Source organism: Schistocerca americana, chromosome 2, assembly GCF_021461395.2.
Source record: "Schistocerca americana isolate TAMUIC-IGC-003095 chromosome 2, iqSchAmer2.1, whole genome shotgun sequence".
In the NCBI taxonomy this organism is placed as follows: Eukaryota; Metazoa; Arthropoda; class Insecta; order Orthoptera; family Acrididae; genus Schistocerca; species Schistocerca americana.
Genome location: NC_060120.1, coordinates 832,987,568 through 833,007,006, shown reverse-complemented (window position 1 = coordinate 833,007,006; position 19,439 = coordinate 832,987,568). Strand labels below are relative to the sequence as shown.

The window sequence follows — 19,439 nt, the reverse complement described above, 5'->3', positions numbered from 1 at the left end:
CATTATTCGTCGTTAATTTTGTTGTTGAAACTATGTGTTTAGCGATGACAAGCAAGTGGATTGTAGTCTCGTCATTTGTGCGCGCCCATGCGGGGAAACACTTCACAGCAACATGCATTTATCCGTCGGATCACATGACACAGTACCTTTTTGGGGAAGGGAGCAATTGCTCTTGACAAGCTCGGCGATTGTCGACTGTCAGAAGCGTTTGCGTTTGTTAGTCCTCTCCAGTTTGCACTCAGCTTACCTTGCGAGCAAATGATGTGCGCCAGGAGCAGCAAGAGAGCTGTGTAGATCTGAGTGGCGTCCATGTTGCGCGGTGAGACGCCTGCAACTGACTGAGAGACGGCGGCTGCACGGGCGAGAGTGGGTCACTTCACCCCACTCCAGTCTCATCGCCACTAGGCACCGTTTGCGTCTGCTGTGCGTTCTCCGAATACCCCGCAACTGCTAGTGCCTATTTTGTAGCATGGAAGCTTCAGGCTGTTCTGCGCTACAAGCAGCTAACTGAGATGGCCTGGGACAATCCAGACTTATATCTGAAATCCATTACAATTTTCGTGTCGACTGTGTTTTCTTCATACTACTAAGAAGGCCAGCATGTGTAAAGGGTGATTGTTTATTACAGACACACTATGAAAGATAGAAACACATTGCGCATGTCACTGGATAGCGTTAAGTTTCAAAGTTTTATGTTCACTCAGACACTATACCATACACTCAACATGTACATCATGCATTGCGCGAGAAACATTGAAACGATTGTCCATTTCATTCTGTACACGAATCAACAGGTCTCTGTTTATGGAATCGAAAGCTTCAACAACTCGGATTCTTAGATCTTGGAGAGTAGCTGCCATAAGTGACTGTCTTTTATGTATCCCACAGAAATGAAAGGCAAGGTGTGAGGTCTGGTGACCTGGAAGGCCAAAAAAATAAAAAGATCTGGTTGTCCACCTCCAATGTTGTGGAATGTTGTTGTTCAGATAATGTCGCGCCCCAAGGCGAAATTGAGGCGAGGTGCCGACATGTATGAAGATGAAATGATTGGAATCTTCGTGAAGTTGAGGAACAACCAGTTTTGCAGCATGTCCAGGTATGACATTCTCTCTGCAAAAAAGAGAATTCCATGAACTTTGTGAACAGAAAGGCATAAAACACATTCAGTTTCGGAGAATCTTTCATATTCGATGACGATGCAAGCATTTTGTGATCCTCAGATTCTTACATTATGGCAGATTACTTTACCCGACAGATGAAATGAAATGAAATGTCTATTCGTCCGAAAAAATGAGTCGTTTGGAAAAAGTGTCCTCGGAAAAAGTGTCCTCTGCCATATCCTGGAGCATTGTTATGCAAAATGCGTACCTTCCGTTCCGGTCGCCAGGACACAATAAAGAGCTAGCTGTGTTGCACAAGAACGATATTCATAATGTTAGAGAACAGTATATGCTCCAAAATCCTACTGGAAATTGAGGTCAGTGACATGGGTCTCTAATTCAGTGGGTTACTCCTATTTCGTTCCTTGAATATTGGTGTGACCAGTGCTACTTTCCAGTCTTTAGGAACAGACCTTTCATCAAATGAGCGGTTGTATACGATTGCTAAGAAAGGCACTATTGTGTCTGCATACTCTGAAAGGAACCTGATTGGTATACCATGTGGTCTGGAAGACTTGTCTTTCTTAAGTGATTTGAGTTGTTTTGCAACATCTAAGATATCTACTTTTGTGTCACTCATGCTAACAGCTGATCTGGTTTCAAATTCTGGAATATCTACTTCGGCGTCTTTCGTGAAGGAATTACGGAAAACTGTGTTTAGTAACTCTGGTTTAGTGCCACCATCATCGGTAACATTCCATCGCTACGCGCAGTGACGGTATTGGCTGTTTTTTGCCACTGGTGTACTATACATATGACCAGAATCTCTTTGGGTTCTCTACCATATTTTGAGACAATGTTTTATAGTGGAAACTATTAAAAGCATCTCGCATTGATGTCCACACTAAATTTCAAGCTTCTGTGAAACTTAGCCAGTCTTGGGGATTTTGCATTCTTCTGAATTTGGCATGCTTTTTTTTTTGTTGCTTCTGCAACAGTGTTCTGATGTATTTTGTGTACCATGGTGGAACAGTTCTGTCTCTTATTAACTTATGCGGTATGAAGCTATCTATTGCTGTCGATAAAGTATCTTTGAATTTGAGCCATATCTGGTCTACATTTACATAATTAGCTCGGAAGGAATGGAGACTCACTCTTAGGAAGACATCAAGCAGAATTTTTATCTGCTGTTTTAAATAGATACATTTTGCATTTATTTTTAGTGGATTTGATTTATATGGTTTTGAGCCTTGCTACAATGACCTTGTGTTCACTAATCCCTGTATCTGTCATGACACTCTCTTTTAGATCAGGATTATTTGTGGCTAAGAGGTCAAGTGTGTTTTTGCAACCATTTACAATTTTTGTGTGCTCATGAAGTAACTGTTCAAATTTTCAGAGAAAGCATTTAGTACAATTTTGCAAGATGTTTTCTGTCTACTACTAGCTTCGAATGTGTGTTTTCGCCAACAAATCGAGGGTAAATTGAAGTCTCCACCAATTATAACTGTATGAGTGGGGTACTTATTTGTAATGAGATTCAAATTTTCTTTCAACCATTCAGAAATTATATCATCTGAGTAGGGGGGTCGGTAGAAGGAGCCAATTATTATTTTGGTATGGCTGTTGAGTATAATCTCTACCCATAGTAATTTGCAGGAACTATTTATTTCAACTTCACTACAAGATAAACTACTACCAACAGACACAAACACACCACCACCTAGTTCATTTAATCTATCCTTTCTGAACACGGTTTGCACCTCTGTAAAAATTTCGGCAGAATTTATCTCCTGCATGGTAGAGATTTATATAGTCTGGCAGTAACACAGTTAATGGTGAGAGAAGTGTATTAACTTTCTGGTCATTCATTAATTCACCACCTAGTGACTAGAACACAGTTACAGGGCTTCACAATATGTTGTCAACAACAGACAGCAGCAAGACCAATCCCTTTTGCACCAACACTACGGGCATGTCAGCATGCCGCTTCACCACAGATTCATAATGCGAACTGCAGAAGGTTCGGTATAACTTTGTGAAACATCCTGCAGTTGCATTTTGTGATGTAGTGCAGAAGGGAGCATGGGAAATTTCCTGCTAGCCCTTCATTTTGCAGACCTGTGTAGGAGGAATGCATGGCCACACTCTGGCAATCTATCTTCCCTCACAGTTCTAACTTCCAGTCCTTCCTTTCCACCTTCTTACACCCCTAAAACACAATTTATTGCTTAATATGGTTTTATTGCACTTTGCTAAATTAATATTTAGTTTTAACTGACATTTATTATATGTTTTGCTACTTAAAGGTAAGTCCTGGCCAAGCATTTTGTCTCAATGTAATTTTACAGTTCCCTCAAATGAACTTTCCTTGTGAAAGCTTGCTACTTGCCTTCTGTCTAGGAGTGCTAAATTTTGGGCTAGAGGTTTCGAACAACCTCCAGATGTCATTGAATGTGCAGTCAATTAAATTCATGGAAGATGAAAATTTCTGTTTTGGGTCATTGTCACCAAATTCTGAAAATGGGTTTGATGTACATGAATTTCAATATTGATACACTGATTCATCGAATATGAACTGATAACTAAAGAAACTAAAGAAATAAATGTAAATTCGTAATTATTTGTTTCAGAAACTGGAGAAGATTTATTCAGTGCCATCCGTACACCATGCACAGCAACTGGAGCTACAGATATCACGCCATTTTCTGTATCTTCATGGACTCTTACAATTGATGGAGGAAACTTTGTTGACCCAAGTTCAAGAGTTAAAGCAAGGTGTGTCCTTCAGTCTTCAGAATGTAACTAAGCAGGTTGAAGACAACATAGAAAGCGTTTCAAAAATTTTGAAGGAGGCACAGCTTGCTCAAACGCCTCAAAACATATCAAAAGTTGATATTAACTGTTTAATACAAAAACTTCAGGAAACTACTGAGAACATGCCATGTCATCTCATTTCCAATGTTGGTGAATATGTCAGTGATGAATCGGCAGAGTAAGTATGAATTAACTTATGTACAAAAAGTAAAAACTTGGATAGCATTAATTTTCTTTTGAGCATGTATTCATGAAAATTATTTGGACTTAGAATTCCAAACACACACACACACACACACACACACACACACACACACACACACACGAGCCAAAACATTATGACCATTGCTTCCTGTGTCTGTCTGTGGAATGAAATACATCACTAATTCTGCATACAAGGGATTCGGCAGTTTATTGGTAGGTCTGCAGAGATACGTGGCATTAGATATCTACCAACAGATCATGTAATTTGTATAAATAACACACCGCTGGTTTCATACACAGTGACGGGGTCCGATAGCAACCCAGAAAGGTCCCATAGGATTTACATCAGGCAAATTTGGTCACCAAGACATCAACGTAAGTTCACTATAATGCTCCTCAAACCACTGTAGCATGGTTCTGGATCCAAGACATGGACAATTATACAGTTGAAAGATGCCATCACTATCGGGGGAAGACATCAAGCATGAAGGGATGCTGATGGTTCGCAGCTACCACAGGTTGCCTTCAAGCACAGGAGAATGTGTCTCTTAACATAATATTGCTCCCAGCAGCCTGCATCCATGGCACACTACACATTTCGAGCCACTGTTCTCCTCAGTGACAGTGTTTGTGGGGACGACCATCAACCTAGTGTAACAAAAATTTGATTCACCTGAAGAGCCGACACGTTTCCATTGATCGGTGGTCGAATCCTGATGGTCCTGTGCCCATTGCAGTTGTAATTGACAATGTTGTTGGGTCAACATGTGATGATGTTTGGGTGGGTTGCTCCTGAGCTCCATATTCCACACTGTACAATGTGCTCTGAAATATTTGTGTGAGCACCAGCATTGTGCTCTTTGGCAGAGATGCCACAGATCACCTTCTATCCTACTTTACAGTGAAGACAAGTCTCCAAACCCCACATTCTGTGGTGAGTCTTGGATGTCCAACCATGTAGCACCTAGTGGTAGGTTTACTATCCGTCTACCTCTTTCCGTTGTTAGCACAACAGCAGGACATGAACATTCAACCAGCATTGCTGTTTTCAAGATACTCTTTCACAGGTTCTGCATAATAATAATCTGCCCTTGTCAAAGGCCCTTATCTCTGGATTTCCCTATTTGGTGCCCATATCTTCACTACGGTGATTCCTTACGTCTGCCTACGCCGCTTACATACTTTCATCATCATGTAATGTGCCTATAACACTACCAGGTGGCATCCAACATCTCAGTGGGCAATTATCATAATATTTTGGCTTATCAGTACATATACAAGGTCTGTTCAAAGAATTCTGGAACATTCATAATGTCGCACCAATTGTGCGTTGGAGTGAAATGCAGTTGGCATACCTACACATACCTGTGTTTAATGTGAAACTGCTAGAAGTTTCATTGTTTGTTGTATGTCCTTAGTTGTTGTGTTTTGAGGAGAATGTTTTGTCACACAGTTTGCGAATTTCGAGATGGCAGAGTTAGAAGAGCAATGCACGAGCATTTACTTTTGTGTGAAACTCAAGAAAACCTTTACAGAGACCGACCAAAGTATTCAGGAAGCCTAGGGTGATAAGTGCTTAAGCCGTACTCGGTGTTATGAATGGTTCACACGGTTTAAAAATAGCCAGACGATGTTAAAGATGACAGTCATTCAGGATGCCCTTCGACGTCAAGAACATCAACAAAATTGTGCTTGCCACAAAGATTGACTGTCCAAGAGACTGCAGAAGAGTGTAACATTTCAGTTGGTCATGTCTTGCAATTCTGACACAGCATCTTAGAATCCATCATGTTGCCAGCAAGTTCGTCCCATGGCTCATGAGTCAAGACCAGAAAGACGTCCACCTTGCAATCTGTGAAGAGCTCGTGGACCACACAAATGAGAACAAGATGTTCCTTAAGAGAATCATATATGTTGATGACATAAGGGTGCACTGTTGTGTTGTTGAGACAAAGATTCAATCTTCACAGTGGGTTGGGAAAGGTTCTCTAAGACCACAAAAAGCTTTTCAGGTCAGGTCAAATGTCAAAGCCTTGCTGATAGTTTTCTATGACTTTGAAGGATTAGTTTATCATGATTCCCTGCCAAGGGACAAACTGTTAGATGTTGATACTAACGGAACATGTTGAGACGCCTGAGAGAAAATATGAGAAGGAAACAACCTGAAATGTGGTGAGACAATTCATGGCTCTTGCATCACAATAAACCACCGGCACATTCATCCCTGTTGGTGTATGACTATTGCACAAAAAATGAAATAACTGTTCTGGCTCATCCTCCATACTCTGCAGACCCAGCCACAGCGCACATTTTTTTTTATTTCCAAAGTTAAAAACCACGTTGAAAGGACGGAGATTTGCAACTCTAGACCAGATAAAAGAAAATTCAGAGACGGAGCTGGGTGCGATCCAGTAAGAGGCGTACCAAGACTGCTTCCCGAAGTGGAAATAGCATTGGGACTGGTGTATCAGTTGTGGAGGACAGTATTTTGAAAGAGACCATGTGCAATAAGTAAAAGATAAGTGTAGAAAAAATTTGTGGACAAAGTTCTGGAATTTTTTTTGAACAGACCTCATATCAGCCAGAACATTATGACCCCCTACTGTATAGCTGGTATGTCCATCAGTGGCATAGATAATAGCAGCAATGTGTCCTACCATGGAAGCAATGAGGCCCGGGTAGGTCGCTGGAGGGAGTTGGCACCACATCTGCACGTTCAAGTCACCTAATTCCCATAAATTGTCGGGGAGAGGACTGATTGGCGCCACATTCAGTCACATCCCAGATTTGTTCAATCAGGTTCAGATATGGTGAGTAGGGGGTCCAGCACATCAATTGAACTTCTCCACTGTGTTCCTCAAACCACTCCATGGCACTCGTGGCCTTGTGACTTTATCTTGTTGAAAAATGCCACTGCTGTCAGGAAATATGATCCTCACGATGGGAGTATGTGGTCTGCAACCCGTGTACAATACCACTTGGCTGTCATGATGCCTTGCAAGAGCTCCACATGGATGCCCATGTAAATGTTCTCCAGAACATAATGGAGCTGCCACCAGCATGTCTCCGTCCTGCAATACAGACATCAAAGACTTGTTCCCCTGGAAGACAACAGATTCGCACCCTCCCATTGGCATGATGAAGAAGGTATCAGGATTCATCAGATCGCCCAACACCCTGACACTGCCAACATCCTGTGCCGATGGTCACGTGCCCATTTCAGTCATAGTTGCCGATGTTGTGGTGTTAACGTTGGGACATGCATAGGTCATTGGCAGCAGAGGCCCATCTTTAGGAGTATTCGGTGCACTGTGTGTTCAGACACACCTGTACTCTGCCCAGCATTAAAGTCTGTTGTTAGTTGCACCACAGTTCACTGCCTGGCCTGTTTTGCGAGTCTTCCCAAGACAATCACCATAACACTCCTCGAACATCCAAAAAGTTGTGCACTTTCCAAAATGCTCAAGCCAAGCATCCAGATTATCATAATCTGTCCTTGGTCAAACTCAGATAGATTGCACATCTTCCTCATTCTACACACAGCAGTTTGGTCACTGGTACTAAATGCACTGTGTGTGTGTGTGTGTGTGTGTGTGTGTGTGTGTGTGTGTGTGTGTGTGTGAGAGAGAGAGAGAGAGAGAGAGAGAGAGAGAGAGAGAGAGAGAGAGAGAGACCAGCAGACATTCCCCACCAGGTGATGCTGGTCATAATGGTGAGTGGTCATAATGTTCTCACTGATCAGTGTATAATGGTAATATTATAATTGATAAATTTGATTTTTATTTGACTGTTACTTTAAGAAATATAAAATTATAATAATAGGCAAATCAACATGTTAAGGAATGTGCTGTAACCATACCCATTATCATCAAAGAATTCACTTCAACGCCATTTTTTTAGATGCAGACATTTTTTATGTTAATAAGTTTGTCAGTTGCTGTGTGTGGATAAAGTGAAGAAATAATACTGAGGAACTGCTTACTCTTGTGATGTTCAGCTGTGTACCAAGCCATTTATTGTATTTCGTGGCTCAGTGTTTAAGTTCCACATTATACATCCAAAGGTCTGAGGTTCTATCCCTGGTCAGTCTCAGTCATAGAAGTTTTTTGTCACTTATCACTTCTCCCACCTCTCGCAGTGTATGTTAGTATGAAAACAATTGAATTGCACCATGGTTCGGAGTTCATGTTAAACTGTAGGCTTCGTACAGTGGAGTATTACCTGGATTACTTTATGTTCTAAACTGTCTTCTTCCACAACTCTGCAGCTTTAATAGCTTTGTCATTGCATAAAAATAGAGCTTCAACTGTGCAAGGAAATTCCGTCCCTAGGCACGCGAGAAAATGTTCGAAATCAGTGCTTCTCTCCGTTCATGCTGGTCATCTTCAGAGTAGCCCCACCTCACCATGTTGAACTAGTGTCTATGGCTGATTTTTCCACCACTTGGAAACATCTGAGTAACACCAAAGAAAGATGCAAACATCAGAGTGAAGAGTTGAACCAAAAATAAAAACAATCAAAGGAATCCATATATACAAGGTGATTGATCCGTTTCAAGATCTGTTAAATGGAGAGAAATAAAATGTAAGGAAGCAACAGATGTTTTAACCATAACCAATAAAACTTAATATACCTCAAACAGAGTCTGCCATACTTACTGGTAACAGTGAACACATGTTTCTTAATACACTTATTATTCATGTTCAAACAATGGAAAATCCAGGATGGAATGTAACAGTATAGTGAAAAGGATAGTTGCTACTTACCATGCAGCAGAAATGGTGAGTTGCAGAAAGGCACAACGAAAAGAATGTCGGAAAGTTAGCTTTCAGCCAACAAGGCCTTTGCCAAAAAAACACACACACACACACACACACACACACACACACACACACAAACACAGGTGTTTTTTGAAAAATCATTTTGTGATCCAGACACACGTATTTGTGACATGTTTCTCTTCGGTCAAGTCAAAGAATGAATTATTGAGTCTGAAAGAAAGTGGTGTAAAGCCTTAGGGTGGAGCATGAATGATAAAATGTCTACTTGTAAATGAACTAGGCTGATAGCTTACACTTCGTCAAGAAAGTAATTCCCAATTCTTTAACTCTGTCAGTAATGGGCTAGGTGAAGTTCAGTAAGACTGAAAAGTAGATGTTAAATTCAAGTTATTGATGAAAAAAAAGAATTGTATGTGAAATATATTGTATGTCTTCAGTTGAAGAGGAATTTTTGAGCGCTGTTGTTGGACCAGCAGTTACGCGTGACATAGATATCTGTTCTGGAAGATGGGAGGACTGACTTCATCTAGTTGAAAATATTGAGATGGGTCTGTAATAAAAATGAAAGCATCCTACTTCCATAGTATTTTTTCCTATTCATTAGCACACTGATAAGATAAATCTGGTGTACCTGCAAAAAAAACAAACCATTGCCATATTCCTACTATTTCTTATTGGCATAGGTGATTTGCAGAATTTTGTGTGATGCCATAAAATTATAATTTCCTTAAAAGGATGCTCTGATTTATGTACTCTAATACCTTCAGTAGATTACAGAACTGCGTTCGTGAGAAGAAACAAAGTAAATGAATTTTCAACCAGTAACACGGAATGTGTCGGGCATTTGCTCCAGCTGTCTCTATTGCCACATGGTACTATTGTTTTGTGATCTTGTGTGTCTACTTCCTTGTAAAGTTGAATTTCAGCATTATTGCAGTTTTGGGGGAATCACTTGTTTGGCGGGTATTCTTTTCAGAACTTTCAAGTTCATTTTGTGTTACTTTACCTGTACACTATGGGTCCATGTCAACCTTACTTGTTCACACTTTATTCATTCTGTTTGTTCTGCTAGGTTTAAAAGTGATGTGTTGTATTACCAATACTTTGGTTTGATATTTGATTAACATAACGATCTGTCTGACTCAGATTTATTGTTGACACAACATTTATGGAAAAAATTGAGAACCACTGTAAAATCGAACTCCCACCCATGGAATGTTATACATTGGTTTCCACACAAGAACTGCCAGAAGATGCAGTAATAGAATCCTTAGAAGATGCAGAGTCACTTACAGGTCAGATTTAATACCATGTTTACAATAATTTCAGTGAGGTAGTATTTGAACGCCTTTGTTTTAATTACTTTATTTTTCAGACACAGGTTCACAATTATCATTGCTCTCATCAGTCAGCCAAGAAGGCACATTTGACAGAGAATCGGTTCAAGTAGAACCCCTTTTAGCGCATATTGTGCCAGAGGATCTATCAGGAACCGTAACACATGTTCGTAATGATATAGGAAGAGGTAAGCCAGCATCAACATACTTGTACAGCCTAGTATCTGAAATGCACACAGTAGTAGAGAGAGAGAGGGGGGGGGGGGAGGGGGGTTCAACTTTATAGCATTTTTCTGTTACATTACAGCATAAGTGTTGGTTAAAAACTCCAGTTGATCTTCATCGTCACTTTTTTCCCTTCTTCTTCCCCCCTCTCTCTCTGTTCCTGTAATGTTGCTACTCTCCTCATAGCAGCCTTCCTTTTGATCATTTTCACTAATTTCTCTTACAGCATTTTCAGGCACTTCAGAAACTTATATAGATGAAGCCCCTATTTAGTCTACCAAAAAATTTTATCCCATTTTTACTCTTTTGTTTATTTCTTTCACTGTCCATCCAGCCATTGCCTACAACTGCCCTAAATACAAAAAATCGACAAACAGTGCTATAACTTCACAGTTAGTTTGTAATGTTATCATTTTGATATGTTAGGTATACATTATTTTTGTGTGACTGTAGACCAGTGGCGAATACATATCTGCATGGGGTGCCCCCCCCCTCCCCAAATAATTGTGGGGCTGCCCACATTGCCACCCATGCCGCCCCTGCTAGTCAGCTTGCACACAATTCATTTGTTTTTTTACATCAGTTGACACGACTGAATCGAGTAGTTATACTTTCCTATGTATCAAGTGTGCCAGCTTCATTGTATTTTATACGTTTCTGTCTGGCACATATATAGCTAACGCATACCTACGAAAAAAGTCGCGTCCATTTTAGTGATCTCGATATGTTATTCTGTCTGGCATTTGTTCGAGAAAAGTCGCGAATACTCTACTGTTTTCTTGTACAGAGAACCTTTGATAGGTAGCATTATAAAAACGAACTATTCGCCAAATAGGAAGCTAGTTTACATTATGATAAAAGTGAAGGTAGCTCAAGATATCTTTAGTGCCCCCTCCTTGAGGTTTTTCTGTATCCGCCACTGCTGTAGACACTCCCGGCATCTAGAGGTGATGAAAAGCTCTCAGGTTTCCAGACAAGTGGCTGTGTTAAAACACCAAGATATTCCCAAGAGTGACATACTGATCATCTTCTGGTTAAGTTGTGTGTTTCTATAAATGATTGTCAGGCTTAATTTCCAACAATTGATTTTCTGGAGTACTTCCCACCTTGTTGTATTAAATTGTTCCATTCAAATTAATCTGCACTAGAGGTAAATAATACAATGTCATTCCTAAAAGCGTAAAATTTTTATTGGTGGCCAACTCTCCCATTGATAAATTTTTGTAGTTGAACTAATTGTTGTATATGTTGTTAACAATGTCAAATAATGTGAGTTGTCATTTAAAATCTGTCTTCTTCACATCTTCATGGCAGTAATGTGACCTCTATAAATAGGTGTCGCAAAATCATACGCACTACAATGTTTATACATTCATATGTATGTGGCAACTTTAGTATTGATTTTAAATAAGCTGTTTGAGTGTGTTTTTTTCTTCTTTCTACATGTTATTCATGGTTGAACCTGTCCTGATTGTGGACCCATGGGCTGAATTGTAACCTGTTAAAATTGGGTGGTGCAGATATAATGCATGTATTCCTTCATTTTCCCAGTGAATTGATATAAAAATTTCCTCTCGGATAATTGAGACTAGTTCTGATAACGGGAGATTTCCTTGTCTTGACCCTCCTCCAATTCTGACCCTCTCATGTCCCCATGAAGTCTAATGAAAGCTATAGCACTTATGTGTATATTCTTCAGGATACTTACATATTTTCAATCAGGGCTTTGTTTCTCAAGGACTGTCAGTTCATATCTTGTTAAAAAGTTAGTCAAATCCCTCCTCAGAATCTTTGAATCAAAGACATAGAAGCATTTCATACTCGTTGTTCTGTAATCAATTCCAAAGTCACATCCCCCCCCTTGTGCAGCTAGTGGTAATTTTATGGAAAACATTTTGTGCATTATGGAGAGGAGGTTCATAGAACTCTTGTGATGTGATCTCTGTCTTCTCCTTTCTTATAAAGTTGAATCACAGCATTATTGCAGTTTACCAGAAGTCTCTTACTTTGTGGGTATAAATAACTAACAAATTCTTTTTCTATCACTTGGCCTCCAGTGTTAACCATTTCTCTTCGAATGCCACCATTTCCTTCACCTTTACTTCTGTCTTACCGTGAGTGATTTTGTTTCACCCAATTTGGCATCATATCCCGATTGTCTTTTTTTTATTAACAACTACTTGTGTTTCCGATTCCTCTGTCATGCTGTACAAACTACAGAGAGGCATTGGAATGCTTGTAGAGTGTTCTCTGCATTGTAAGTGGGAGGAGATTTCAAAAATAAGTGACACATTATTATGGCAGGCAAAGTAACTTTTATTGAATGCTGCACTACACTTCGAAGTAACACAGATACATGACACTAATTTTTAACATAATCAGAAAGTTTCTGTAAATAATGGCTGGAATGTTCTACCAGCCTTTCAGTTTCTTGGTGATAGACATCCACTCTTTGGTCACAAAGCCATTTGAGAACTGCTGTGTGAATGTCATCATCAGAAAATCTGTGATTGCTGTGAATCAGTTCTCAGTTGGGATTTTGTTGTCTGTAGTCAATGTCAATAGCCTTCCTTCCCAATTAGGATCACCAGTGCCTGTGCGGCCTTGGTTAAATTGTTGGCACTATTTCACTGCAGCTGTACACAACATGGCTTTTAGTCCGTATACCACCCGAATTTCACAATGAATTTGTGTGCAGTTGAGAAATTTTTACCAGTTGTTGCATCCTTCTGTAGATAATTCATCTTAATATATTACAGCCATCATATTAAACTGATGATTCATTAATACCTGCACCTGTCAGCAGTGTCAGCCTACTTTGATATTAGGGTTGTAATATTTTTCTTGAAGGCTAAGGTTATTTTGCTTATTACATAACTCCTGCATACTGGGTGAGACAAATATTTCATGGTTAGCTTGTCCAAGGATCTTAGTGCTTCCTACGTTATGTCAGCTGCTGCAGGAACCATGCTTCCACTTAGATCATCCAGTGCTCTGTCAAATTCGTCTCACAATATCACAACCCTCCCTCTCACCTTCATTCACTTCCTCTTCCCTTTCCATAACAAGGAACGATGTTGCCAGTTCGCTGTTATACCCACAAGCTCAATATCATGCCAGTAGCAACAGCTATGCAGTTTAATTCTGAATTCCTTTTAACATGCAGTACTGAGTTCTCCCTGCAGAGTAATAATAACATTATCCTTTTTCTACTCACTTTTGCTATTAGCTACAGATGTTCTTTTGAATATTATTTTTGAAAGATCACTACAAAGATTCAAATTTCATGACAAGAATGACTTAAAACACTTCTGTTAGCAGCTGTCATTGTTGTCCAATGAATGATATGACAGTGATCTACAAAACAGCAGACATGACCACAGTTGTTCCCAGATTAGTAGTTACTATGGTAACTCTGTCTGTAAACAACTAGGTGTCAGTCACTTGTGAAGCTGATCTGAATATAGTACTATCTTGCCTTCTGAGCTCTTGATGCTCATACAGCTGGTTCCTTTTCTCCAAATATCTGTTTAATTGTGCTATATATGTCATTTGTACTTTTCCTACAATTGAAAGTCCAAGATGGAATCACAAGAATATGGAAAGGATTCATTACTGCTCAGTGTAAAAGAGAGGCATTGATTTGAGACAGGCATAGTTAAACAGAATGCTAGAAGTGAAAAAGAATGCTAGAAATATTTCCACTTTCAGATAATATCATTCTTCAGATGTAGAAGACCCACACACAATCTCACAAGAGCACACATGGTCACTATCTCTTGAGTGCTAATGCCTTAGAAGTTCATAACTCTCACATTTTAACAGAACAACAACTCAAGCACATGGCTACTGCCACCAGATGCTAATGCATTAGTCCCCAGAGACAGTGGCCATGTATAGCATTTTGTTACATGATGAGGAAGTGGATAAGTTTTAGTTGGTTATACAAACCAGTGGGACACAATTATATTGCAGTGCTACAGATGTTTTGGTAGTTACTTTACACTTGTTATGTTGCATAGTTTCTATGGACATTTTGCTTAAGTTACCATTCTTGACCAAGTGATTAGTATGTCAGTGTTCTCTGTTGAGCATATCTTCAATACTCTTAATGCTGGCAATAAAATCAAACTTCCACTTCACAAGCAGATTTGGAAAAAGATTTAAAATCTGGTTTTGCATTGTTGCACAAAGTGATGTGTACTTATTGTAGTGTATTATCAGTTATTAGTTATCCTATGTACTTTATAGTACTGGCTTGTAACTGAATGTCACCTCCACAAGGAAATAGTTATAATCTTTCCATGCAAACTGAAAATTTCAATGTGAATTCCTTTATGTGTCTGTAATTTTACTGCTTTATTATTGTGCCACTCATTATCAAATAAATTTTTTTCTCAGGAAGTCAAGAGACCGTTACCGTTTGTTACATCAAAAATCCTCACTGCTTCTTCGTGCATAGGGAAAGAGACAAATCCACTTTCAAAAGCATGAATCATTCCTTGGTTAGGCACATAATGTCTAGACCTGATCAACCTTCAGAAATTGTTGAAGGTTAGTAAATTATAATTAAACCATTTAATCAAGCTTAGCAGGCTATTATAAAAATTAACACAATTTTATGATTGAAAATTGAACATTGTTTTGGTATATTTATGTATTTTTATGGTAAATTTTATTATATCTGGACAAGATTTTCAGAAAGGTCCCACCTTACTAAGCCCAAGTTGAAACTGCAGTACTAGGGATTGGCAGTATGTCTCCCATTCCATGGGACAGTTTCCAGCAAAATTGAGAAGGTATCACGAAGGCAAGAGATAAAACCAATTTCCAGGCAACCTCCTAAAATTAAATGTAAATTATACAATGGAAAATCCGGAATGGAATAATGACAATATTATGATAAGGATAGACTGCTGCTTACCACACACAGGAGATGTTGAGCTGCCAACAAGCACAGTAATGCCTACCCCACAGACCTACTACATTTACCATGCCCTCAGAAACTCACTCCCACCACCATGCAGAAGACAGAAGCATACAGATCTAAAAGATAGCCATGAATCTTTCCTCCAGAAGCCTTAGTCCCACAGAAGTATCACCTTCTCAGTGGAAATACTGTTTCGCCACCAGTCCTATCAAGCAGATTCAACCCAAAGCCAATGTTGAACTCAATTCACTCAGTTTTGCAGTGGTTATTCACCCCCATTGCCCCCAAATCACCCTTTGTTAACATTCCAGAATTTCTTAATCTCAAGCCTCATCTCACCATCATTCTCTAAATCTCTCAACATTAAAACTAAACTTACATACACAGAAGTACTGGATCCTGAAAACTAATCCTGACCTAAATTTTACCCGCCAACGAAAGCTCCACATTTGTGGTTTTGAATCACAGGGATAACCTGGTGGAGTCACTTTGCCATTTGTCAGGTTTGTCCACCTATAAACCCAGCCACATTGACCCAGAAATCGAACAGTATCTCCAGTCTCTCATGCCCTAAGGCCCATCCCAAACCTCTCCCCTGAGTTTCTCTCTCTTCTCACTCCTACCACTCTCCGCATTCCTACCTTCTACATGCTTCCTAAGTCCATAAACCCAACCACCCAGGACACCACATTGTGGCTAGCTATTGTGCCTCTACTGAATCTCTGCTCTCATGGACCAACACCTTCAAACTATATCCCATAACCCATCCTCCTTTATAAAAGACAATCAATGGTTTCCTCCACTGGCTCTCCATAGTGCTTGTTCCTTTACCATGTGGCACCCTGATGTCACTATTGATGCCCCCTCCCTCTACACTAAAACCCCTAATACCCATGGCCTTGCTGCTGTTGAACACTACCTTTCCCAATGCCTGACTAACTCCAAACCTACAACCTCCTTCCTGGTCACCATCCCCAACTATATCCTCACCTACAATTACTTCTCCTTCGAAGGTATTATCTACCACTAAATCTGTGGTACAGCAATGGACACCTGCATGGCCCCATTCTCATGAACCTATTCATGGGCAATCTAGACCATCCAGAATCCTAAACCCCTCACTTGGTTCAGATTCATTGATGACATCTTCTTGATGTGGATTGATGGTGAGGATAACCTATGCACATTCTTCCAGACCTCAACACCTTCTCCCCCATTCACTTCACTTGGTCCTCCTTAATCCAACAAGCCAACTACCGTGATGTTGACCTCCACCTCAAGGATGACTACATCAGTACGTCCATCCATATCAAACTTACCAACCACCAGAAATACCTTCACATCGAGAGCTGCAATCTATTCCACACCAAGAACTCCCATCCATATAGCCTACCCATCCATCGCCATCACATCTGCAGTATCCCTTTCCAGATATACCAAGGGCTCACTGATTCTTTCACAGATCAAAATTCCCCTCTCAGTATTATCCAGAAACAGATTTCCGCTGCCTTGTCTCTCCAATGAGTCACCACATTCACACTGTCAGGCCATGAAGAAGCACTGCCCCCTTGACTCAGTACCAACCAGGTCTGGAACAACGGAATTACGTTCTCTGCCAGGGTTTTGACTACCGGTACCTCTCATTGTGCCCTCTAGTCAGGAATATCCTACCCAATATCCTTCACACCCTCCCACAGTGGTATTCCACCATCACCCTCCGAACCTAAGCAATATCCTTGACCGTTGCTATTCTACCCCTGCTCTCAACCCCTTGGCTCATGGCTCATATCCCTGTAATAGATCTAGATGCAAGTCTCTCCCACACATCTTCCTACCACCGCCTACTGCAGTCTGGTCACCGGCATCTCCTATCCCATCAAATGCAGGGCAACCTGTGAAACCACCCAGTTGCTATATATGCTTCCCAACACAACATCGTTTACTTCAATGACTTCTTCACATCCTGTGTCATTTGGCCCTCCTACCATACCAGCTTTTCTGAATTGCACAGGTAGGAACTCTATCTCTGCAATACATCCTACATTCTCCTAACACCTCCCCACCCCCACCCACCTCAACCTTTGCTAGTTCCTGTCCTTCATCTACCTATCCCCTTCCCTCCTCTCACTTCAGCACTACTTAGCTTTCTATTCCACCAATGCACCCACTAGTCTTTTTCACCTTCTCTCCTTTCCCACTCATTCCTCCCCTCCCCAATGTCCTGACTGCACTTTGCACCTGACCCCACAACATCACTTCATGCTCCGACAAGCAGCACTGTATCTTTCCCCACACCTACCCTGCTATCCATTCCTGTTCCACCCCACTCTCATCATTACCCCTACCAACCAAAGATTGCTTCTCCCATCAGATGCAGTTGCTGTTTACAGTCCGGTCTCAGTAGTCAGACACAGTAGTCCTGTGTGTGAGCTGTGGTTGTGTGTATGTGTTTGTGTTTTCTGCTTTAGAAGATCTTTCGCTCGAAAGTTCAAATATATAGCAGTCTTTTCATTGTGCCTGTCTGTGACTCAGTGTCTCCTCTATATGGAAAGCGCTAACCTATCTTTCTCATGATATTGTAAGTATAAATTATATCTACTCAGCAGTAGGCTAATCCTCAGAGAACACAATGTGTACAATGTACATTTAAATCTATGTTCATACTCTGCATTCCACTGTACAGTTCATGGCAGAGGGTACTTCGTGATGTTGACTGTTGTTATCTTTTTTGCTCCATGCGCAAATGGCACGAGGTAAAAGTGATGGCTTTCTGCCTCTTTGTGATTTTCAACCTTTCTTATTTTATCTTAACAGTTGTTTGATGGTATGGATGTTGGAGGCAGTAGAATCAATCTGTAGGATGTCGTAAATGTTTGTTCTACAATAGTGTTTTGTGAAAAGGTAATATTCTTTCCACCAAGTATTTCCATCATGATCCACCACAAACTATCCAAGAACTCTCGCAGGCTCCCATTGAAGAACGCGAATGGATATCACAGGCTAACTTATGTAGACTTATATGGAGCACACCAAATTGGTGTCAGGCAGTGATAAACACTCATGGAGGGCAAACACATCGTTGAAACTCTCGATGTCCAGTGAAAGGCACCCAAGATGATGGATTTTTCTACTTTATTTTCATCACCTGTCAGACAGTTCAGTTCTTTTTGAAGTGATTGAGGCTTTAATGATGTTTTGTTGTGTACTTAATTTTTGGAAGATAAAGATATAATTTGGTAACATATCCAGTCCTCAATTATTGTTCAGTGGAGTATGGCAGATGCCCAAAGTCTTGTTCCCGTAATTCTTTTGAGCAGTGTATTTTGGATAATACTTTCTGTACACTATTCATATAATTACCAATGTGAGAAATTGTTTCCCAAAATCTCTCATATTTTCAAACCTTTTTAATCATAAATTTTTAATAATTATATATATTACCAGTGCACTTTTCAAAAATAAAACAGCGATTTTCTACACAAAGCTATCTGAGATACATTCTTTTAATTCAGCAGATAAATCTTGACTTTTTCTCATAAAGATACCATCCATGTTGAGCAGACTTGAAATACGGTAACTCATGAGTACTGACAATAAAAAGCATGCCAAGTGAATATTACCAATCATGATTTATCGGTTTGTGGTAGATGTGGGAACTTCACTAACCTCTTCCTAGGTGCATAACCTATTAAATTTTGTAATGGATTAGATTCACACTTGTCATTTTACCAGAAACACAAACTATTAATTCTGTGATAGTTAAAAGAGCAACCAAAGACGAAAATAAAAAATTACTAAAAGGTATCAGTACAGAAAACCTAGTTGCTCCCAGCATTGACTGTTGTACTTACTGTCACCTACGAATATTTTGCCCCCAAGGGATAGCATGATGAGGGCTGTGACTGTTGATCAATACAAATAATACAATATCTGTGTAAGTCTGTTGTTTATTTTGCCACTATGCATTTCAATGGTTCACACTATCTTCAACACCATTCCTGTAAACAAACAGTTCTCCACCTGAAAATGGTGTTGTGAACTATCG

General features: G+C 40.0%; 2 protein-coding genes across 4 annotated transcripts in view; one reads left to right on the top strand and one right to left on the bottom strand.

The window, feature by feature from the left end:
- The window catches only part of LOC124595490, a 73,860-nt gene extending 73,501 nt beyond the window's left edge, over positions 1-359 (bottom strand). Inside the window, exon 1 of the mRNA XM_047134253.1 lies at positions 248-359. Within this exon, the coding sequence (XP_046990209.1) occupies positions 248-311 (64 nt within the window). The 5' untranslated portion in view covers positions 312-359. The remainder of the gene's footprint in view (positions 1-247) is intronic.
- The window catches only part of LOC124595488 (RING finger protein 17), a 485,726-nt gene that overhangs the window by 289,027 nt on the left and 177,260 nt on the right, over positions 1-19,439 (top strand). For 2 of the 3 annotated variants that reach the window (XM_047134250.1, XM_047134249.1), the window contains exons 6-9: positions 3,734-4,095; positions 10,049-10,197; positions 10,278-10,427; positions 14,866-15,018. In XM_047134250.1, coding sequence (XP_046990206.1) covers positions 3,734-4,095; positions 10,049-10,197; positions 10,278-10,427; positions 14,866-15,018 — 814 coding nt within the window. The remainder of the gene's footprint in view (positions 1-3,733; positions 4,096-10,048; positions 10,198-10,277; positions 10,428-14,865; positions 15,019-19,439) is intronic. The other variant, XM_047134251.1, reaches the window with a different exon arrangement.